Source organism: Larus michahellis, chromosome 9 (genome assembly GCF_964199755.1).
Source record: "Larus michahellis chromosome 9, bLarMic1.1, whole genome shotgun sequence".
Classification (NCBI taxonomy): Eukaryota; Metazoa; Chordata; class Aves; order Charadriiformes; family Laridae; genus Larus; species Larus michahellis.
This window is the reverse complement of record NC_133904.1, coordinates 4,198,389-4,223,374: the sequence shown is the minus strand read 5'-3', so window position 1 is coordinate 4,223,374 and position 24,986 is coordinate 4,198,389. Positions and strand designations below refer to the sequence as shown.

Here is a 24,986-nt window from a genome sequence, read left to right as displayed (position 1 = left end):
TTACTATCAGATAAGTTACCAGATTGCTACTATCAGTCTGGATATCAGTCCAGCAGTCTGGACCTTCTAAAAAGGCCTATGGGTGCCAGACAAGCAAATATTTTATTTTTAACATGAACTGTGCATCTGGATCTTTGCAATGGCTTTGAAAAAACAGTCAATTAATTTCATTAGTCAGGTGCCCCCATTTGTAATTACAAGATGAAAAGACGGTGCATAGAAGTTCCAGAAAATTTAATTCCTTTCTTGGAAATTCCCCATCATCCTCTGAAGGCAAAACTCCTGTGTCCTCCATTTGCCTCAGGAAAAAAAAAAAAAAAATGCGCTAAAGGGAACAAATGACAGGGAAGCTCTAAATACACTAGACTATCAAAACTGCCCCCCAGAAACACGCCCTCCCCAAAAATGGAGGCTGACATCCAAGGAGAGACCAGTTAACGCCACCTTAATTTTGCAGAAGGTAACATTCTTTAGACAAAATTTCTTCCATGACCTTGGCCCAGTCATTTGACCTCTTCTTGCTCGTTTCCACTTTCCCTTGTAAAGCGTTACTATTAATCCCTGGGTGCTGTGCGATTAATTAACAGTGGTGAAGCGTGGGGAAGATGAAAAGAACATTGCATAAACGCTAAATATGATGAACACACTTGCCCAAACACAGGAGTTGAGAGGCTGCCTGCTTCTGACAGGTGTAAACTAAACAGTGACTAGTTGTGCCAGCATCTCCTGGTATTAACTTTGCTCGGAGAGACTTACTGACCCTAAAATATTCTTCCTTACTTGATGGTGTATACATCACGTCAACATTTGCAAAGGGGAGGCCATGTCTGCACAGCTATCGTATACACGTTGGGTACGTCATCCTGCTAAGGATCTGCCAGGGAGGAGGAGATGGCTGCTCCGTTAGCAGGGATGAAATGGGGTCAGTGAGACAGCCTGCCCTTCCGAAAATCCCTTCCCAGGGATTTTCGGAGGAACATCCTCCATAGGAACAGCCTCTAACGTTTGGCAACCATAATCCATCCCCAGACGGTCAAACATGGCACTTGGTAATGCATGTTTCCTCCACACAGAGGAAAGACATTGTGTTTACCCCGTATTTCACAGCAAAGGTTAGGGAGAGGCAAGACAATTCTGTGCTTTTTGGCACGGTATGTAAAATATACCATTACTTTCCTATTTCTCAACTCCTACCATAACCCAAGACCCTACAACGTGTTCAGAAGTTTGGTTCAAACAATCGAGGCTTCCACATTAAAACCAGACGCCTCTACTTCCCTTTCAGTGCAACAAGCTCACACGAACAGCACCTGCCTCCCTGGAAGGACTTTCCATCCCAACCGATGACCTGCTCTGCAGACTCAGGGTAGAATGCTCTAGTGAGAGATGCTGTAAATCAAATAAACACTTCTGCCTGAGCGGTGACTGAGAATGGAAATGAGATCAAAGCGGGCACCTAAGACACCTCCATCAGTTTCATGTGTGATTAGTAGCTGCCACTGCTTATCTCTTCTCGTTACTTGGAAGGTGCCTATTAGACCTGATATCACCTGGTAGACGCACACGATACCCTCTAGTTCTTGTGTTGGAAGAGAAGGACAATAGCCATTCCCATTCCTCATGGTTTAATAGACCACCTCTCACTTAAAACCAGGAGTTTCCCTGTAGCTCAGGATGAAAACTTGGGCCCTCACACCGTGGCTGACAATTTACCCATTAGCATGAGCATATCTAGTTTGTTAATGGGAACTCCCAAATTTTAACAGCCAGCGATTCAGGAGACAGTGATGTAGACTGGAGGCTTCTCTTCCTAACAGAGTAATTGCCCCCAGAGCTGCGTGCTGGAGCTGGCAGGCACGTTAGCCCTTCTGCAGACATCGGCTGCCTGTACAGCCCCACCGAGGACCGCTCCATCATGGATAATTTTCTTCTCCTTGTCATCTGCCTGGACCTCAGCTAAACAGGCAGAGACTGCACGTTCTTCCTGCTCCTGGAGTGATGTGCCACAGTCAGTGATGAGGCACAGAAAGGAGAAACCAGCGTTGCTCCTGCCCATCCTGTATCTGCTCTCGGAGTGAACTAACAATTTCACTTTCTTAGCCTGCTGGTCTGATGCCTGTCTTAAGCAGCAAATTCATACAGAGAAAATAAATGACAGCTCAGTAATAACTCACCCAATTGCAATCTCATAACCCTTTATATATTACGCTTCCAATAAAACGTATAGGACTAGAAAGAAAATTAAAGCCTAAACTCTGTCTCATCATATAAACTTCCTGGAGATTTTCTTTTGCTTTTTCCCTAACAACACGCAAAGGGTATCAAAACAAACAAATCTTACTGTAAATACTGTAAAATAAACTTGGCATGCCATCAGTTAGAGAAAAGGAAAGACAGCCTTTCCCACACAAACAATTTATGAGGTTCTGCTTCTTTCAGATCACCTCTCTTGCTCCTGGTAGTTTTGTAACTTGTATTTGCAGTAAAAGACAAATGTTGAGGGTGTGGGGGGAGCCTCGATACTTTTTTGCCACGAGGAATGTTTCAGGAAAAAAAAAAAAAAGCAAACTAAACCCAAGTCCAGTGTTTGATGCAGAATCTGCCACTCACTGGAAGTGCTCTCATCTTCTGGAGCCGTCCCTGGCTGAGGCTGAAACGTGGGGAGTGACGGGGGAGGAGAGTGTTTGTGCTCCGTGTGGAGAGTCTTGAGTCAGGAAAGTTCGCGAGTGCGTATTTCGTTTTGAGTACCTCATCACGGTCCACAGAAGCTGCTGGTACTCAAGCACATGCTTAAGAATAGCCAGTAATTTACTTTGCTTTGAATGATAGCTGATAGGTGACATCAGCTTCTGTTTCCTATAGGAATGAGCTGGCATTTCCAGCATGGAACTGCAAACTCGGATAGGATTTGCTTCCCAGTTTTAATGCTGTCAAGCTGGATGCTCTCATTAAAGGCCCTAGATGTAGTAATTGAAAAACATGTAAGTGTTTTTTCCCTCACACTGGAAATCCCTGCATTTGAGATACTGTCTTACGTATTTCAAAGCAGCAGGAATTACTTGCTTTGTAGTCTGAAGCAACCATTGTAAATTCGCTTAATTCTGGGAAAGAGTACTACTTCTGAAATCCTGACATTAATCAAGAAAAAAAAATGCTGCTAAATCAAATCTAAGTTTTTATTATATTTTTAATCACAAACTTGCTTCCTGACCAAATGCCTCTCTGAATTCCTGCTGTATAAGGGCCTGGCCATTTTTGTCTAGCTTAAGTGACAGAAATACAGTAGTCACAACAGAACAGAACTTTAAATAGCAATAGCTTCATCCATAACTAGAAAACCAAACAAAACTATCTTGGCAAACTGTTTAACAGACCATTATAAATATATTAAGATATCATGAGTGAAGTTTGTGCCTCTTAACTTCAACCTTCTAAAATAACAAAAAAATTGTAACATTTATAGGATTTTCCTTGCTTTAATACCAAGATGTTTTCTCTGAGCTCCTCACATCATATATTATACTTGTGTTTTCCAACTCAAAGGCTCTGCTCTTACTGTCCCTGAGCAACAACAGATGAATATACTATCAGGAACGCAAGAGCTGGCAAACTGTAAATACCACAACAGAGGCCATCATTAATACTCAATGCTTTGGTTTAATGGCATCGACTTCAGATGGTTTAAGGTAACAGACAAAATGGATGTGTATATTTTATGTTCTGGATGACTAACCAATTTAATCTTTCTAAATGGATGAATGGTTTCAAGGTTTATGAGAAGCAACACTAATGCTATAAAGTCTGCAAGAGAGCCATTTGTAGTGAAGCCAAAGCCGCAAACTTTTATAATCTTTTTTCCTTTTGTTTAACCCTTCCACCTGCTGCTCAGTCTGCCTCTTTTAGTGAAATGAACCGTATTTGTTAAGGTAGTTTTGGCTTCTTGCATTTCACTGCTATTAGAACATGTATCATTCAAGTCATTAGCACCGCATCTTATTACATGAACAGGAAAGGACCTTCCAAGAGACTCCACCAAGGAAAAAGACCCCTTGAAATTAAGACACTAGCAAACTCCATAGGCGACTTACCAGCCTTTTGTAAGCAGAAAAACATTGGTCAAATCTCCATCTAAACTAACAAAGAATTTACTCCTAATTGTGCAAGTTTGTCTCTCAATAAAGTACTCAAATCACTTCCCTCTTGACAGGCTCTTGGCACTGCACTCTCTGCTACAGCTGAAGAGAGCATCAGGAGAGGGACACGGCTGTGCTGGAAGGCAGATGAAGTGTGGGTTTCCAGTCCCTACATGCTGGTGATACCCTCTGAAGCTCACTGGAGAAGGGGGACTGGGCGGACGCCACCCTTTCCTCCTTTACTGGGCACATAGCATCTTTCTCCATACGCATGCTGAGGTCGCCATGCAGCCAGGGTTTCGTACCTGCTACACAATGGTTAAAGTGGTGAAAAGTGTACGAGCAGAGGGACAAATGCTGCCAGGTGATATAAAAGAAAAAAAAAAAAGAGAGACAAAAAAGGTATTGTAGCAATGTGGATCAATCCCGTAAACAGTGAGGAAGCCTTAGCAACGTGCCTTCTGCTTTCTCAGAAGGGGAAAGGCAGTTGTCAGCAAACCCATCGTTGGGTCAGCGTGGCTTACTGCAGATTGTCAAGCCGAGGTCCCAAAAGGTAAGCTGTTACTGTAATGACACGCTCTGAAACAGAAATACCTACTGAGGCAGCATAGAGAAAAAGAAAAAGAATCTGGCTGAGAGACACCTGAGCAGAAGGGGTTTCTGCAGTGAAGTTCAGTTGCTGTAACATTTTTTTCACTGATCAGCTTCCAATCCAGCTTCTCCCTGGTTCTCCCTGACAAAGGCACATACTTTTCAGGAGGCATGCAATAAGTTCTGTTGGCATTGTGAAGGCAATAGTGTAGTGTCTACTTCATAAATTCATGGTGGCATGGGGGATGTTTGTTTGTTTTTTCAGCTAGCCGGCTGAAAGAAAGCGGATGATACAGGCCTCCTGAGCCTTACCACAGGCTCCGTATCAGTTCGGGTTCTCTCTGACTGGTACAACTCTGTGTGTGTGGGGTGGGAGATTTACCAGGCCTAACACACCTGGTGGATCAACATTGACTCAGGATTTCTCAGCAGCATAAGGAGATTTCAATTTTGCCCCTGCCTGGACAAGACTAAACCCAGTTAATCCTGGAAGCTGAGCTCACTCCTGCTGCTAGGAAAGCGGCAGCACAGACTGGTGACCAGTTTCCCCATTCCCACTCACTGTATCAGACTGACATACCCAATCCCTGCTGGGCGCTCTGGGACACTGACAGGGAAGATGCCTATGACTCTATAGAGAGACAGCGAGTGTCTCCATAGGATCCAATGACTGCGTCACCCTGAGCATGTTCATGTAACTTAACTGCACCTATTTGGGAGTACAACTTTTTAACTCTACCAACAGAATGCCAGCTGACAGTGTAACACAGCTTGGTCTGTTCGTTCTCCAGATAACAGAGGTCACATACTGCAGTCAGGCCATCAGTCAGCTCATCACAGATTGACCCTGAGAATGACCTGCACCTGAGATAGGTCAGGTCATGTGCTTACACAGGAATAAGCTATTGTAATTAATAGGTGCCACAGAAGACATATTTCTTCCATTTTTTTCATATATGGATTACAGCTGCATGGTTCTGCATAATCACTGAGTCCACAGGTAGCCTCTTGGATATCATGAGCACAAGGGAAGCCAGGTCGCCCATGAAGATGGCGGGGCTTAAGGATTTACATTTGGGCCTTTTAAGTTAAGCATAATTTACATGCACACAGTTAACTGAATTTCTTCTACCAGGTACATATATATAAAGACAATTCACAGCTGATTCTGAAATTCTAATTATGTATTTTCTGATTTGGTGAAATTTTGATTTTTGGATTTTCAAGTGTTTATTTTTATCCTTTAGTTGGAATTTCCTGACTCTTAAATCTATCTTACATTCAAATCCGAACGTCCTAAATCTTATACCTTAATTCTACCTTAAGAATATTTTCATTTATGTATCTACAAACATATTGACTAACTCTTGATTTTTCAATGTAAAGACAATAAATTCCACAGCACCTGCACATATGGAAACAGCTTGCAGTACAAAGATGAAAGCTATTAGTCAGGTCAGCAACCACTGACTCAAATAAAAGAGATAATAAACATGAGAGATAATAAAAAGTCAGTCCAAATAGATAGAAGGGGGTACTTTTCTAACAAATAATACTATAAAGTTGATGAATCTCTGAGTTCAACATGTTTAATTCAACATCAATAATTCAACTCAGCTGACATATGACTTAATACATCTTTACTTTCCTGTGGAGACTAGGCAATATACATTTGGATTCAAGCAAACTGTTCTATATTTTCAGCCTGGAAGATTTTATTGGAAAATATATTTCCCTTTTCAACTCATACACACTAGATAACATAAATAATGTTGCTCTTCAGTGGAAGATGTGCTGCTGGACTCTGCTTTCTGCAGTTTTTAAATGAAGATGCAGACTTTCTAGATTAATTGTATTGGACATCTTGTGGTCAAAACTCCTCTTATTCAATCTCTTGCTTCTATGTAATACCCTTTCCCCAAGCTTTCCACTGAGAGTTTTCAGAGGGAACTCACAGAAGGGGTGTGAAAACCAAATGAAAAGAAAAGTTACACTAATTCCACAAATATTGAAAAGAATACTCTCATAAAACTAGATGTTACTATTAGAACATGTCCCTGATTTTGATTGAAGGAATAAATTTAACCTCAAAAAAAATATCACTCATGTTGTCACTCAGCATAACACACCTGTAACTGGAGCTATAATACCCTGACTGTTCAGAAGGAATAAATCATTGTTTACAGTTAATCAGGTACTCTGTGGTTTCAATAAAGTCTGCTCGCTGTGTTATTGAAATCCACTAACTAAACCTTGCACTCAAGTGTATGCGGCTTTACGATAATGTCAAAAGCCCAGGAGGTACTGAGTGAGTCATAATGTCCCACTGCTTTTTGAATTATTCCAATTTTAAATCCACAGTTGGCAACGAAACAAAGAACAATATAATAGGCATTTGATGCTGTTCTCTTTAGTGAACTTTTTTTTACCCTAGGACAGAACTTGCATTAAGCCAAAGAGTTCAGTGGTATGAACTTTTATCAGAACATGCACTTTTATTCCTTATAAATGCTTTTTTGGCTACAAAACAGCTGATCAGACACTTGGACTTTTTTCAGTGAGGTATGATACTGCACTTAAAATGAAAGTTTTGAAACAACACAGCTGCTAAAGAATATTCCTACAGAAGCCTTATAGTGCTATTAAACTAACCTGAAACCACAAAGTATACAGCCATGTAAATGACAAGCGCTTCTCTATAACAAGTCCGTTAAGGTGCTCGTTTCTCTGCTTTCATTGTTGGGAGGGATTCCATTCCTTGTGTGGTATATCTAAAGGTTATCTCCATTCTTAAACATTATCAATCTAATTCCCAAGTCACATACCTAAGAAATAATGTCTTTTCATCTTACATTCATATCACAATACCTAAAATCCTTTCAATATAGTATTTCTAAACGCCCTATATTGAGGCTGGATACGGAATACTTTAAGTAGTACCTAATGAATGAAGTTTTTTAAATAGCAATAGAAGTCCCTGACACTTGTGTGCTTAAGGCATTTGGTGGGGTATTTACTTCACTGAAGTTCAGCATTCTGAAAGTCAGGTAAGTGCTCAAAGGTTGTTATCTAGGACTGCTCCGTAACCAACAGAAAGCAAAATGGGTCTCCCCAGAGGGTGACCTGCCCCACCACTGCTGGGGTGACAACACTGGAGACACCACTCTTCCTCCACTGATGACAGAGGGATCCTTGAACTTGAGCTGAAGTTACATGAGACAAATCCTACCCTCCACATGCTTCACGGCCATCACTGCCTGATGAGACTGATGGACTGATCAGGTTGTTTTTCTCCTTTTCTAACAATAGGAACTCTGCAGCGTGCTGTGCCTGATCAAAAGTTAATAAATTGTGTTACGGAAGACAGACTGCTCCTTTTTTCTTCCTTCTTTGCATATAATGATCATGGAGCACTCCCAGGTCCTCCTAGGGAAATATTTTCTTAAAATACAAGATAAGACAACTTCCTTTCTCAATTGATATTAATCTATCATTAACTAGCTTTATTTCAAGCTCTTCCCCACTCCCTTTTTTTTTTTAATTGATTCAGCAGATTGCAGTACTGTGAACCCCTCTGAAAGTGTGAGAATTACTTACCTCATAACAAAGTCGTAACAAAAACTCGTAACAAAGTCACAATTAAAACCTCTGCAGCATATATTAAAAATAGTAAATGAAGGCATCAAAAGTTCTGTAGAAGGTCTAGGGTTTGCTTTGTGAATTGATTTTGGCAGTTGAAAAAATAAATACATATGCACGCTATTATATATATATAGTTTTTATATAGATGCATATATAGCAACAAATAGAACATTTCATAAGTATCCTGCTAGAAAATTAGAAGGTATGAGCAGTTAACAAGGGAAGCCAGAAAAACTGTCAGCAAACGCCCTTCTGTGAACAGCAAGGTAAGCCAATTAATCTTAAAGCAAGAGCTTTACCAACATTTTTCTCTTCTCTGAATTAGGAACTTCCACATGAAGAGAGTCATTTGGATCAGGATTCTACTACAAGCAGAGTTGCCTCGTGTCAGACGTACATGCAGAGAGGGGGGCGGAGGTGCTTGTTTGGCCAGATCCATTGCTGGTGAAAACTAACACAATCCCACTGACTCAAGCTGAGCCATGCTCATTTATACCAGCTGAGAACCTGGCCCTGCACCAACACCACAGACTTCTGCTGAACTGGCCAGGGCAGGAAGCTTCGCTTTCAGAATTACATATAGTTTTGATTTTCTATTCTTAGAGGCAGCGGTCAACTGCAGCTCCTACTGAAGTCAAACCCAGCAGCTTTGGAACGAGCAGACTTTTATTGCAGCACAGACGAGGCCCACACAGCCCCATTTACGGCACAACTAATGCCAGAGAGGCAGAGGAAGCGTCCGCACACCCAGTTTGTTGGACTGCGGCCAGAGGACTGAGCCTGCTCTCCTGTAGTCTTCTGTGTGCGTAACAGGGCTGTGGGATGGCACTTTGTCCTAACGCTCCCACTCCAACATAGGTTCATGAGCCCATCTATTCCGATCAAATGCCTGGAAATTATTTTCTTCAGTTTCTCATTAGTTTAATTCTCCCTAATGATCTCAGCAGTCCTTAACTTATGTTTTCTAAACTCTACTCTACTAGTGAAAGGTGGTGTGGAATTATGGGCATTCTAAGCAGAGTTTGTTAAAAAAATGCAAAGAACATTTCTGCTGTTTTGAAATCTGAGAATTATATTTGGGCATATAGTATAACGTATCTCCCAGGAAGTCATTGCTCAGCTGCTCACCCCTTTCATAACTTGGAGTAAAAAGTAAATCGAAATAGCAATTTGCTTTTTAACTCACAGTGCCAGGAAATGAACTGGTGGAGGCAAAGGAGACCAGACAGTGCTCTTGGATTGGCACGTAACACATCGCAGTAGAGAACTGGTAGCTTTTCTTCTTCCACAGACTCTGCTGGGCTACATACTTTGACAATATTGACAATATACATTACTGAGGTCAGCCTTGACTTCAAATCCCCAGTAAGGGTAGGGCTCCAGAGCTCCCCAGCGTGCATACAGCGGCTTTTCTCCTTTTTGCCTATCATTGTAAACACCAGCCAGCAAACCTCTTACTCTTTTAAGCTTTCTCCTGCCTGCCTCTCACCCCTCCTCCATCAGATGAATTTGGCAGCATAAAGTGAGACATGTAGCCAGGCCTTGAGCTTAGCTAGATTGCTGTAGCAGAATGGGAAATACGCAGATGAAAGAAAGTCGTAACAGGAAGTAATTTCCCTTTACTAGGGCACGAGCCTTCATGCTGCTGACCTGGCTGGCTTCCTCCCATCTCCAGGCTATTAAAAAGCTCATGTCCCAAAGGCAGTAATTTGGATCAACTGGGAAGGTTCCCAGATAGACTAGTTTTCATCTCTAAGAGAAAAAAAAAACCAAAAAACTTTCGTTTGTCTTATGTTGTTCCCCTAATAAGCTATCCTCACAAGAAAATCTGCTATAAATATTTATCTGTTGAGAACCAACAAATTCAACTTCTCCATAAACCATTTTCCTTTAAAACAGGGAAAAGGCAACTCCTGCTAATCTAGTTCAAACTCCGAAGCAGGACATCAGTGTGTACTGGCCCTTACCAGTCTAGAAAGCAACCACAAGATCTCCAGTCACAGCTTTTCCACAACTTCCCAGTCCCAGAGAGTCATGACATTGTAACTAACTGCGTTATCATTATCCTCTAAAACATATTACTGCTTTTAAAACGACTGCTTGGAATTAAGGCAAGCATGCCCATTTGTCTGATAGCCAAGGGTGCAGTACAGGCATAACAAAACATGTCAGTAAAAGAAAACAAAAAATTCTTAAATGCCTCTAGTTTAGGAAACTAAACCCTGTCCCATGTTTAGCTCCTCTAGAATGACGTTTTCTGAAATTAATGACTTCTCACTGAATGTGTTAATTCTCATGAAATTTCATTTTCTGATCTGAAAATAGATTTTTTTTTACTGCTTTAGAAAGAAGAAAAAAATAATCAGCTGGAAGTCTGACTTTTAGGAATCCAATAAACTGCTGTGCCTGCCAGAACTGAATATACATGCTTCATTTTCACATCCCAGCAAATGCTGCAAGCTCAGCACTGTTGTGCATGATCAGGGTCATCTGATGACCCCTCACAGCTGCAGTTAAAAGTCAGAGTTTATTAGCTGGGAGCAATCAGGCTCAGCTCACCTGTGGTGTGTTTAGTGCACACCAAACAGCACATGGCTCAGGCACATGAACACTGGATCCGATTCTATTTGCCACAAAAGACTTAAGTGTAATCTCTTTAGAGGCCATTCTACTTTCATGTTACATAGAGCTTTTTACCTCTCTGTAGTTTTAAAAGTAAGGTTTCTGTTTAGGATTAAATATCTCAAGTTATTGCACAGTTCAGTGAGAAAGTCAGCTCTGCCTCAGCTGTCAGAACAGCGAAGTGCTCGCAGTCACAGCACTCCTGGGTGAACGGAGGCTGAAGAGTGACTCTCGTTTAATAAAGGTAAACCAGTAGATTTTAACCACTGTGGATCTATGGTCTAGTTTTAAAGGATATAGATCTGATTCTAAAGGTAACTAAGGAAAACAAAGCAAGTCCTAGGGGCTTAAATTTGTTATTCAGAAGTCTGTACTTCCATGGTGAAGTGTTTAAGGAACTGCAAACAAAAACCCAACCCATTGCTTCAAACAACATGCTGTGGACCTGTGTTTTATGAACAAGAAAATTCACATGAAAATTCTCACCCAAGTTCAGCTTTGAAATTCCATCCTCCCAGGACCCATGTGGTTACAAAATAAATATACGATTCAAATGAATTCTTAAAAATAAAAGTTCTGCTTGACACAAACAGATCAAGCACAAAAAAGTAAGAGGAAAAATAATAAGAAGATTCCAGGGAAGGAAAGTTCTGCAGAAGCTGAGGCGAGCCTGAATAGCCTCAGACTAAACTCAGCTCAAGGCACTCGTCAGGAACAGGTAGTACAGCCTCTGGGAACCATATAACTTAATTTAAAAACTAATACAAAGGGTTATAGCAAGTCTTTAAAGAGATAAATTCACAACAAGATAGAAAGTAATATAGGCCAGCACCTCTGCAGGTGTAAAGAATCATTACTCTTCAATATAAGTAGTGAGGGAATGTTTTATAAGAGCATATTATGTCTGTGTTCCAAAGGAATACAGACCCTGCCTACACATTAATATTAAAACAAGGCAAGTATTCTAGTCCATGGGCACACTTTTAGGGATACAGTTCTAGTAGTATATCTGCTTTTGATACAGAAAAGGGAGTAACTGATTTCAGGAGTCTTTATATGGCTAACCACTTTCATGGCAAGCACTCTACTGGCATCCCAGTATCAGTAGGTAAGAAAGAATGAAAGAAAAAGTTAACTTGAACTAACAGAGATTTCTCGGTATGAGACAGAACAAAATGTTGAAGTAGAAGAACGATTGCTGGAAAAGGCAGAAGTATCATTAACAAGTATTTCACAGCTCTCATTTCAACCCCAAAATAGTATTTTCTTACCGATTTCAGCTACCACTACTCTGTCATTAGTCATTCTTCAAACGCTAAGTCTCACTGTGCCTTTGGGAATTTGGACCAAATAAGGAATGAACAAACCATGAACAAGGATACACCCAAACAAAATCTTTAAAAAGCCTGGTTACCAAGTACAAAATAACAAAGGAATATTGAAGACACTTAGGTGGGACCCAGCTTGGTTTTTTTAATTTTTTTTTTTTTTTTTTTATATGAGTGACAAGTTAAAAAGCCTGCTCTACAGCATTATAAGGTCTTCTCTGCTTCAGGAAGAAGCAAGAACCATGGTGAATCAAATAAAACAGCAGCTGATGACTCCTAGATAATGCTGATCATTAGTAAGCTCATTGTCTTACTTGAAGGGAGTCTGATGGTGACAAAACAATTAAGAGAGAAAGAAAACATATTCCTGGCCACATTACAGTCCATTAAAAACCTGCCATTACCTTCTGCTGTTGGTGGACTTTGCATCAGCCCTGAAGTATCTGAGTCATGTGGACATCATGCCCATTTCCTACAACTTACACATATTTTTCAAGATTTAAAACACTGTAGTCTCAAAACATTAACTCAGAGTGTAATGGTTTTAACATATATTTTACATCTTAATTTGTCATAATAATGTGGCTATAAGCTGCTGTCATTCGCTCCCTTTTTCTGACCTTGGAAGTAAAATGTTTAATCTCCATGGGATTTTCCTGGCGAGATATTTTAAATCAGTGCATATGTACATACTTCTCTATATGTTTTTTCAATTTTCCTAAAATATTCTCATATGTGCAGACATGATGACTAGACATGTTTCAGTGGTGCTTGAAACTTGATACAAGTGGGTAATTTAACCATGTAATTGAACAATATTACAGAAACACAAGGAGTTTCCTAGCAACAAAAGGCCTTGGACATCAAGATGGCAGCCAACAGCCAACATTGCAATTGCCTGACCTAACTTGAAAAGAAATTATACTGAAAAACATCCTTCTTCCTCTCACAGCAGAACTCATCTAAGATACACAGCTACAGGTCTGACCTTGAAGGGCTTTTCTTGCGTGCGTATGCCTTCCTCATATACAAGGTCACAAAATGTCATATGACAAAGGACATTTGGGTTTCCTTTTGGGTATTTTTGTATTTTCCAGAAGTAAGAACAATCTTTGATTTGAAAAATATAATACTCCCATCCTCTCAAGTTAACTCCCATAGAAAATAAAAGAGCTCTTAATGCAAAGTAGCTGAGCACAGCTTAGATTGTCAATGCAGATTTCCCCCTTGTTAGGGTGTTTCTGGAGGACTGGGCCAGGGAAAAAGTGGCAACAAGTCCCTTGAGCCTGGACACCAGCGCTGCTCTCTGCCACCGGTTCCAGTGACAGAGACTCCCATGCCTGAGAAAATAGGACACAGAGGGACAGAGCAAAATCATCTCCTCCCTTCTTCCCTTTTTCCTCATTTCTATTATTCTCTGGCTGCTGTATTTGGGAGGAGGAAAATGACAAGATTTTTAGTCCAAGTCCTTTTTTGCTGAAGCAAGTCAGTCAGCTGAGCAGTTATCCCAGAGGAATGAGGATAATGGTCCCCTTTATTAGCACAGAGGGGAGGTGATGCCTGAGATGAACAGCTCCTGACCAGCCAGTCTCAGACGAAAGCCATCTCTTCCTGAGGGGGAAGAGTAAAGCATGGAAGAACCTACAAGCTCACAAGGCTGCAGCACTCAATGTCATTTCTCTATTAATTCCTGCCTAACAAAGCCTCCTGCCACAATCTGAAGACTACTGAACCTAGACTCACAGCTGTGACACAGCTCTGTGCCACCCTCTGAATAACAGCAGAGGGGACTTGGTGAGCACGTGACTTCCTAGAGACTTGGGCCCTCCTGCTTACGTTCCCCACCAAGTCACACATTTCACGTCTGATCGAGACAAATCCCTTAACCTGTCCTTCAACAAGGCACAACAGCACTTCCCACCAAGAATAAATACATTCATGCCCATTAACTTTCAGACAGTACGATGACATGGTCCAGAAGGTTATAATCGGGGGAGACACCTGCCCCTGGAAGGATGCTAGGGGCTGTGAACTGCTGCTGCTGACCCCACGAACACAGGGTGTCTCAAGGCACAGAGGACACTGAAAACATTCCTATGTTCAGTGCTTCCTTCAGTTAAACAACAACATCAGTCCCTATTCCCAGTTACATGACGACTTCATTTTTCCATCTGAAGTAGCTAACTCACTTCAAGAAAAATGTCAGAAATTACTTGTTTTCTGAATGAAAACTTAAGACTCTTGGGCAGAGAAACAAAACCCTCCTAATACAAGGATGATGGTTGACTGGTATTTCACTAAAATAGCAACAGCTATTTGTGTGGAGTATGTCTATAACAAATATGTCGGTACAAAAATGCTGCCTTGCAAACACCATTCTTTTCAATGTTGGCTTTACAGCTTTGGAGGTGCTGGCTGCTTTCACAGCCAAGTTTGCCACTGCTATGGAAAACAGGCTGCACATGCGAGCCAGCTGAAGTCATACAGACTGAAAAGGGCTAGGGCTGCTGCTGCTACCACTGTAAAAGTGTTATTTGGAAACCGTCTTCTCAGAGAGCTGTATAAGGAATCAAAAATCCAGGGCAGGGATGAAGGCTTGATGCTTTTCCATTTTTTAGCAATGACTAATATGAAAAATCTCCTATCTCAAAATAAAACATTTCTGCCCCTTACAAAGGCATATAAGCAGGCAGGGCAGAATAGCCTTATATAGCTGGCCTAGTCATGTCCTCTTCACCCCTGTATCTGAAGACCTTCTTGCATTGTACTCATAACCTCAACCAATGTGGATGAGAACTATGCCAAAGCCTTCCTCCTCCTCAGCTGGAAGGCAGAGGGATGTCCCTTTTGATTTCACCACAAGAGCTGTATGAGGACAGTGCAGAGAAAAGGCCAAAAATCAAAGAAGAAAATGAGAAGTAAAATACTTTAACACTCACTAAGCCAGGCCAGAAATAATTTTGCAATTAATCTAACAGAGATAAGTGACATGCAAGAAATACAAGCTTTTCAGTGTCTTAGAGAATATAGAAGCATATTTTAGAAGCAGAACAGTGCAAGCCATTCCTTCTACAGATTTGTCCCTTACGTACAGCTGTTTGCTGTCTAACAAGGGCTGAGTTTGTAACTGCAGTTTTCATCTAGGGAAGACATTTGGTCTCCCTATGATATCCAGCTGTCTACTTGCATAAGGTTTGAGGGACTCCAAGAACTGTAGGATGGTTTCTGTTATCAAAAAACAATTAATACGGGTAGAAAGGAATATTTCACTTTAAGATGCTTCACAACATTAACTGCTTCAGATAAAAGGACAGAATCAGCTCAAATTTTTTCGTCTTGATCCTCAAAAGAAATACCTTTTTCAATAGCACAACTTAAGTTTCACCTTAACTAGGAAAACATACCTGTCAATGCTTATGCCCAGTCTAAAGAGATATTCTCCAAAGTCCTTTTCTAAATGCTTTTTGCTAAATGTCCTATCAACATTGCACCCCACCGCATACTTCATGGCAAGAGACCTTGAGAAAACATCACTACAGACAATCAAAGACAACCTAGATTGCAGCAAGGTTTTCTTTATAGCTTTTTCCCACATGGATTTTCTCTACAAGGTAAAAGCAGATTATGGCAGCACCAGAGTTGCACCGTTTCTCAACTCCAGTTGAGTATGACAGCATTTCATTGTGTCATAATATAATACCAGATCAGCTTCATACAGTTTTCTTAATCCAAACCCAGTGTTCAAGCATAGCTGACCTCAGATTTAGACAAACCCAAAGAACTTTGACTACAAGTTTTCTGTAGTATTTAAAGTTCTCATCACTCAACTCTCATCTCCTTTGTTGGTGTGCCCCTAGAGAGTCCAGTGAGAAAAGATTGCTTTCACTCAGAACACAGGAATTTCTAAAGAATTCTGCACCATCTTAGGGATTCATTTTTTGGGACAGCTCACTTATTTACTATCAGAGTAAAACATCAGATACAGGGAAGAAAAGGCTCTACCTGAAGTTTTGATATTCTAATCTATGACCTCAGGTGTGACAAGGAGAGGTAGAAAGCACATTTGAGCATCTCTATACTTTGTAGACCCTTATCAAAAATGCTGACACAAAAGTTCAGGAAAAGAGTAAGAAATTCCAAGGAAATCTATTAGAGGTATTTGCAAATGTTTGATACTTTGCACATCTTTCCGCAGAAGCAAAGTCACTTACCTTTAAGCAAAGGAACCTTCTCAAAATCTTGAAAATTAAGTAACCCCAATATAAATGCAAGCCTTGAAGGATCAATAGCTGTCCATTGAATAAAAAATATGCTATAACAGGAGTTGTGGAGTAGTATGTAGGTTGATACAACGTGGCACGAAGAATCCTAAAAAAAATAAAGGTCACTGTTATGGTGCAATTTTTCTTCTCTACGCTATTAACAACTATTTGCAATTTCACATTCCAGACTGATTAACTATTTCCACAAAATATTAAAAAGCTCTGCAAAGATGACAGATTAATTAACAAGCCCTGTCTTAATTAGATTATGCATCTCCGTTGAAATACAGACTTCAGATGATGAGAAATTTGAGTCTTGCATGAAAGTATTCTAAATAAAGTTAAAAAAAAAAACCCCATTCTTTTTCATCTTGAGCTCTGTGTGGTCTAGATACTATGCAACTCAGAGCTTGTCTATGCCATTTATTTTTTAATGGAAATTCTTTCTAATCTGAAATCCACACTCCAGAGAAGATACTACAGGCTTTGCAACAGGGCTTTTTGTTAATTAACATAAGTTTTGTCCATCCTCAGACTTCACTACTTCTATATTATTTGAGGCTTTTTGAGTCCCTTTAATCTCATCACGTCTTGGTTCCAAGCTCAAGAACAAGAAACTCAGTGAAGCAAAATGATTGGAGATCACTTGTATAGTTAATCAAAAAATAACAAGAAAGTAAAAGACATCAGCATTTCTGAAAGAAAATACTACAGGAAATTAAAACCTTGTGTTGATCAATGTTCAGAACTATTAATTTAACCAGTTTGAGTCTCCAAGGGTTTGTCCACATCCAGGGAGGGGCATGAAGGCAAACTAGAGCAAGTCAATGAAACTCTGGATGTGAAACACATTAAACGCTTTTTAAAAGCTAAACATGTTAAGCATTAAGCACACTAAGCACCCTTGTGGATACTCCAAAGCATCTTAAACCATAGCACTCCAGAATCATGCAAGTATTTAGCAAGTTATGATTTATTTGCATTGGCTTCATAAATTAACTGATTCACCTTAACTTTTCTGAGTGTTCCTCATGTGAGCAAGTGAGGTGAGGTACTACTCAAGGACTACGTAGCAAAAAGAAGGCACTACAAAAATTAACTACAGTCTTATAGGATTTACACTGTACTCTAACTTTGCAGGTACAGCAGGAGGGATGGAATGAAAGGGAAAATTATTTCTCCTAGTTAAGTAGCTCAATCCCCTTGAAAATGCAGGAGTTCATAGCATTTAACTAGCATTTATGAAAATAAGTTAAATACATAAAAGCCTTTATTTCAGTTAGCATATTTTCAAGAGGTTCATCTAAAAGCTATTTTTACTTAAATTAAATTTCTAAAGAAAATAACAGTTTTTGTCAACTTTTCTCTCTGGCTTTTAATAGCCAACAGTGAAAGTTCTGCTTCTGCTCTTTAAAGTACAATCCATTCCTTTCCTTTTCCCATCACAACCAATACTAACCTCTCAGTGGAAATGGGAATGAAATAAAAGCCTGTGGCTACGTTAAACATTACTTACCAGAAGGGGAACAGGATGATTCTTGTGATGAAGAATGCAATAGAAAAGATGATAAAGAGCATATTGCATGTTTTCTCCCAGTGAGCATAATTAAACATTTTGGCTGCCTGCAATGAATAAAAACCATCAAACATATTACAAATATTCTCTGAAATAAGCTCCTTTCTGCATTTTCATAAACAAGGACTCATCTTCCACCTGAGCAGGAAGAAAATTTCCTTCCTGTTTGACATGTAAAGCAATCATTTTACTGATACCTAATAAAGCAGTATCAAAACAGATTCTTCGTTTATATTTCTCCTTTTATCTTAAAGGAAAGGATTCTGTATCAAAGGCCTAAAGAACAGCTCTCCGATCAGAATATAAAAGTGTCATGAAAACACAAAGTGCTCTTGAAAACAGAGGTTCATCCCTCATGCCTGTACCAGACTCAAAATGGGCTGAATCAAAGAGAAGCTGCTGGCCACATCTGCACGCTCAGGAGCGGCAGTGACCCCTTATACACAGACACCCCGGTGCATGTGCGTTACTGACCCTTCTCTGTGCCTAATTCAGCTTCTGTCTTCTCCTTTCTGAGAGCTGGAGATCCCAGTGCTGGTCTCTATCCCGCTAATGCATATTATAGTCACCGCTTCTCCCCTAGCTGAACTGTGTGACTCTCAATGCTTCATTTTGGAACCACCTTGGGCACTGTTGAATGAAACAGCTATTCTCAAGTGTGAGCAAAGCTTCAGGTGCCAAGCCTAGGTTTTAAACAGCGGTTTGATGAATTATTTTTTTTTAATTATTTTTTTTTGAGTGGCAGGGCTGAATTAGATAATTCTGATACCCAACTTCAGTTTCTGTCTGAGTGCTGTCCTACCAGTTGTCAGTTCAACTGTTTGTAAGGCCACACAGTTAACTGAACCACAGAGCAGCTCAGGATTAAAAGTATCCTGGTAGGTACACATTTGATCTGGACCAATCCCAACTGCACGACCCCCCAACTAGTTGTTCCAATGTAACAGACAGAGTATCAGGAGCAGAAACAAACAGTAACAGAAAACAGCCTATAAGGGCTGCTTACACTGGCACGTCCACCAAAAGAGGTGATGAAACTATGCTCTCAATCATGGTGTTATAAAACCAGGATAACTCTATTGAAGGAAACACAGCATGCATTTGTCTTCCAAGAAACCCAGCAGCAAGCCTCTATGACCACAGTGCTGTGTGCAGAATGAGACACTGAATCTTAAACATTTCTAAACATTGATATTCAGTTCAGAGAAGGGACTTCCCCTTCAGTCCAGGGGAAGAAACTTTTCCTCTGCCACTAGATACCTGTGATATCTCGTTCAGGGAGAAGTTGAGTGTCTTCAGCCAGAAGTGTATAGCGTATAATGTAGATGTACCCCTTGGGTCACCACAGTTCTGTGAATGCTGACAAAATTAAGCCAGTTTGGAGAATTAGCCAAAATTTTGGCTGCTAAATTTGCTTGAGAATTGGTATCATGCCAAACTGTTCACAGGCTAGACAACTTGGTCTAATTTTAACAGTAAAACAAGAATAATCCAGGGAGGCAGCTGTATTTCCAGTCCCCATTCTGTACTGAAGAACTTCTCTTCTGTTCTTTTCTCTCACAATGGATTCTGTAACAGAGTATCAGCTTAAACTACCTAGAAGCCCTTTTTTTATCTTACAATTTATGAATCTGTGAAGCCTTGTCTCTGTGGGGATAGGAAGGGATCATACGAACCTTGTGGCAAAAAGATGTCACTGAACATAACCTGGGCAACAACCAAAAAAAAACAACCCCGAAACACCAACAAAAAACCCAAAACAAACAAAAAGATAGAGGGCAGGGTTACCTCGAGCCAGAAATCTGCGGTATCGTGCACAAACATCACCAGCGTTCCAAGACGCACGTAATTGCCACACCAAGAGCCACTCATCAACCCAATGGCTGCCAAGTGATGAATGACATGAGCCAGAAAATCCTGTGAAGGAGGGAAGAAAGAGGTAGATGCAAGCAAGTACAGCCCTTTAGGCTCTCCGAGCGGATGAAGTGACAAGCAAGACTTGTCACACAGAGAGAGATGCCCTGGCAGCCAGAGAGCACGGATGTGTGCAGGTGTACCAGGGACAGACTGATGCTGCCCTCATGTGGCTACACTAAATCCAAGTATTAAGACAGTGCTTTTCCTTATTAGACACTCTTCCCCCCCCCCCCCAGAAACAGAGGTTCAAGCGACAAACAAGTACGACCACTTGCCTTCCTTTTGTTGTCAATCCCAAGTGTAAATAAGAGAGACCAATAAAAACCAATCTCAGCCATGTAGTACCAATATTGGGATGGCAGCAGAGTCTGTGATGAAGAAAACCACAGTTAACTGAGAATAGCAAAAAGTGAATGCCAAGTGAAATTACTTCTTTTTTCCTTTCCTCACTTTTTCTGCTCCTCTGCTGAGTCTTGCTTAAAAAATTAAACTAAACTAAATCCCTGTTCTGGGCTTCATTAAGAAGGATGTTCTGGGAGCCAAATATTTTAACCTTTACTCAGACCAAACTCTCAGTTTCTACAGTTCCTCCCCCACCTCTGAATTTCAGCGTGCTTTTTTCTATGTTTCTGTCAGAGAACTACACGCAGAGTGCTTCTGCATTTAATTACAAACAACTGCAAATAAACGAAGCCCTCCATTTTGGTGAACAATTAACATTTTAAACATTCACACATCCCATGACTAAAATATCAGCTATTTATGCTAAAATCCTATGCATCTGCTTAGGGCTAGATGCTGAGCTTGGCTGCTCCCTTGGTTCAATAAGTTTCCCAGGTGGCAGGAAGTAGGCTTGGTTATCAGATCCCATGGGCAAGAGAAGCTGGGAAAACTCGGCTGGGAGGCAAGATTCTTTTTATTCTTGGCCCTTTGACTAAGGCAGGAATAAGAAGGCAGTGTGATGGGTCAGAGATTTATAAAAATAGGAGTGGGGAGCACGTAAGAACCTCTGGCAGGTGGGCAAGAAGGCAGTTTGCTCGGAGTCATCTATTATGGGACCATTAGTAAAATATTTTAGGAAGAAACGAGAGCCTCATGGGGGCATGGGAACAACCAGAGTATTGAGCAGCGATGCCCAGAGCAGGGACTCACATTATGCCAAACCAAATCACTGCAGAGCTCCCTCCACCTGCACTACTGAGCAATAGGGCCCAGAAGGCACACGGCACTCGGGCTGCTCGGTGTAACCCTCTGCATAATGCTATTCTGCAGTGCCTCGAAGCACCCTCAGGTCTGGTGCAAGCTGAGGGGTTCTGCCCTGAAACCCGTAACACAGATGGCATCTGCTGTGCGAAACTGGTAACCTGTGATGGGTGGAAATAAGAGCGGTCTGGCTGGAGGGCTGAGTTGCAGCACAGGCAGATCACTGAGAAGTCCTGCAACAGTCAGCAGGAGGTACCAAAGAAGAGCAAAAGGCTTTGGTGCCACACCTCTCCAGGTGTGCCCTTTGGGAGGGGGAGTTCTGCGGATTACCCCTTCCAATGGGGAAATACCTGGAATGCCTCAAGGCCAACGGCCCAATGCCAAAAAGCTCACCTGAAACGGATAGCCAACCCACGTCTGCCATATGTCGTAAAACCAAGGTTTCTGGGGAAGAGAGATGATTCAGAGACTGATCAGCTGAGCAACAATAAGTCATCCTAACTCAAAATCTTCAATACTTAAAATTTCTTTAAGTGAAGCAAGCTAAGAAGCTATAAGTCTTGATAACTGTTCCCCACCAATTTCTAAAGGGATCTTACATCCCAGATTTATTATATTGGTCCAAGCTTTTTGGCTTCTTTTCAGGACACCTGAAACATTCCAGTTCATCATTTCATCATCTAAAGCAGTGGGTGTGTGTTTTATTACTGCAATTACTCAAGATATGTTGCCACAGTGATTAGATTTTGCTGTGTTTACCAGCCACACACGCCACTGGTTCATGATGATAAACAGTGTTTGGGCAGAAGAGCCAGATGAATGCAGACACGCTGAGAACTGTTCTGCTGCTCAGGAGAAGCATTAGTGACACCCCAGGCAGTGCTCACATAGTTACAAGCAGCACTCTCTCTGTTATTCCCAACTTCTGACTCAGCAGCAGCACCTCAATAAATAGCCGTGAATTACACCATTGTTGTGACCCCCAGAAATGCTGCCAGAAAAAAGTTTATGGCCCCCTTTGAGAAAAACACGGCCATGTAATACATTTGTAGGTGTTAACAGGGCATGTTGTAAAAACATCTGTATGACTTCTTAAATCTTTCCTTAAAAATACTGATTACTCATAAATTATCATTGAAGTTCAAAAGATAATTTAGAAGTTAAGAAAAATTCTCAGTGCATATTGCAGCCTATCATCTAGATTACATTCAAAGATCAGAACACAAATAGCCACTGAAACCAGTGAGTCTTTCAATGGGCTTCAAGAAGATCTAGAAATCAGTCCTTACTTTGTTAAAAATACAAGAATATCAATTCTTTCAAGAAAATTAACTTACATCATACAGAAATATAAATCCAGCAATGGAGGATGTAAGATAGAATGAAAATCGCCAGCTGCAAAATTAAAGTGAAAAAATAAGAACAAAGCATTATATTTTTTATAGATATTGTCCTGAGCCAGAATTACTGCAAATCATTGCATACCACATACAATCTTCACATAAACGTGCCCTCACACTCTACATTAAGGGTTGTCACGTAGTAACTACATCTGAATTATTGATAATTAAATATTTAAGCTTTGACTAATTGCTAAAGTAGTAAGTTATTTTACATTATCTCAATACAGATATCTTGATTGTGATTACAGCAGTAATTTTCCAGCTAGGCATGATCAAGAGAACAGTCACAGCAAACGTACTAGGTTCCCTAAAGATTAAGTTTGATAACACCAACCTTTCCTGCTATATCAATCCCTCTAGAATACGCACACTGGACTAAGAACATCTCACAGCTCCCTAACTCCAGAAGGACTTTCAGCCACGTGGCACGTACTTTCCAATCAGTTCAAACACTGTGAACACTGTGAGCACCAACACTGACTTGTTTTAATTGCTGGGTTAATTTCTTTTGATCTGTCTTAACACTGATTGTTGAAAATAGGGGAGCCCTATGAAGCTTTAACAACAACTACTGGATTAGTTTATGTCTTACTAGAGAGGTCTGAATTAACTATGAACATCAATCTTTGACTAAGTTTGCCAGCATTAGTGTGATCTAAGGTTTTTGTGACTTAAATGGATATTCTTCAAGGCAGATAAAACTTTCAGGTTTTAACCACCGAACTGGTAAGTCGGCAAGGGAAGAAAGTTCTTGTGTATCTTAGTGAACCGAAACTATGTTGTTGCTTTTATATGTCAGAGCAGGATGCTGTGATTTGGAGCCAGCAATCAGCATTGTAATGACTCTGGAGCCTGCGTGGGAGGTATTGTCCCTGGGACTGGGTGCGGCTGGAGACTCAGCCAGAGCGTTCCCACTCCCACCTCTACAGGTGATGGAAAACTTCTTCCTTTCCACTCTCCTCCTTGACAGGAACAGGCCTGACCTTTCCCAGAGCAGCTCTTCAAGATCAGTAGGAAAACACCGTGAGACTTCACATGGTGAGAAAGGTCGTGATCACAGAGACAAGCACATGGCCACAAACCCTGTGAGAACATTTTGTAGAACAAGAGGTACCCCAGAGGGGAAAAGCAAACTGCCTCCCAGAAAAGCTAAATTTGCTAAAAAAGGAGGAGTGAGAGTCTCAAGAAGAACATTGTACTAATGGATTGAGAGACGTATAAAAATTAGATTGTGGTCTTTGGCAAACATTAATGAAGTGACACATGAGAGAAGATGGTAGCTTGTCTGGTAAAAGCAGATGCTCCTTTCTGAGCCCTACATTACCTGGAGGCTGAAACCCAAGGTAAAAGAGTTAGATGTTCAAAGACCGAGCCAGCATTTTACGGGGAAGCAAGCAAACAAAAGATGAGGAAATAGAATGGCAGAGGCTAGACAAGATAATACGTCTCACGCCTGCGGAAGAAGCCAAGGCAACAATTATAAAATTGCCACTTGATACACTGGTAATAAACAATTGTTTTACTTTTCACCTTTAAAGCATTTTTCCTCAGGTGATTTGAAAACAATACTTCAAAAACATTCACTGCGCAGACAGAAAAATTCAAAGGTATGTGGTGGAAATAAGAAGAGCAAACGGAAAGGGAGAGTGGAACCCACAAGTATTACCTGGCTCAGAGTTAACCAAGAGATGCTATGAAAAACACCACCATGGCACGGGACAGACTTTTTACACAGGGGCTGATTCTGCCCTCCTGCCTCGTATTTCAAGCAAGTAGTCCAGTGGATGTAGGAGGACAGATTCTATGTAAAGTGTAAGTGATTTTCCGATCCAAAGCACAGAACACCTAACAGGACTGTGCCATTAGTCCCCAGCACTACAAATACATATTGAATGCACTTAGCAATAAACAGTGCTTCAGATGAACTCATTATGCACACAAGACTGCCAGAGCACTACCTCATTTTGCATTTAGCCAAGCTTCTTTATGAATTTGGTGAACAAAACCTAAAGTAAAACTCATCTAAATTCACCAAATTTTACCCGAGTTCCTGGCCACCAGAGAGAACACCAAACAACAACTATGCAGGAGGATTTTCTTACTTAACTTCAGGAATCTTTTCTCTTCAATTGAGTCTAACAAAAAAGAATTCTGTAGGTGAAGTTAAAGGCTGGTAAGTCTTTTAAGGCAGTGAAGGTTTCATGCAAAGGCCTTTCCAAACCCCAGTGTTGCTTAACTGGGCACATTAATAGCTTAAGCATGGCTTTAGATCTGGCTCATCAGATTTTCCTTGTGATGCAGAAAAATGA

At 40.8% G+C, this 24,986-nt stretch overlaps 1 protein-coding gene across 2 annotated transcripts in view; it reads right to left on the bottom strand.

Moving 5' to 3' along the window:
• CERS3 (ceramide synthase 3) overlaps window positions 1-24,986 on the bottom strand; it is a 50,205-nt gene that overhangs the window by 4,247 nt on the left and 20,972 nt on the right. For both annotated transcript variants that reach the window (XM_074600056.1, XM_074600057.1), the window contains exons 5-10: window positions 22,612-22,669; window positions 21,668-21,718; window positions 20,347-20,439; window positions 19,943-20,071; window positions 18,095-18,201; window positions 16,528-16,684 (exon numbers count right to left, since the gene is read on the bottom strand). In XM_074600056.1, the coding sequence (XP_074456157.1) occupies window positions 16,528-16,684; window positions 18,095-18,201; window positions 19,943-20,071; window positions 20,347-20,439; window positions 21,668-21,718; window positions 22,612-22,669 (595 nt within the window). The remainder of the gene's footprint in view (window positions 1-16,527; window positions 16,685-18,094; window positions 18,202-19,942; window positions 20,072-20,346; window positions 20,440-21,667; window positions 21,719-22,611; window positions 22,670-24,986) is intronic.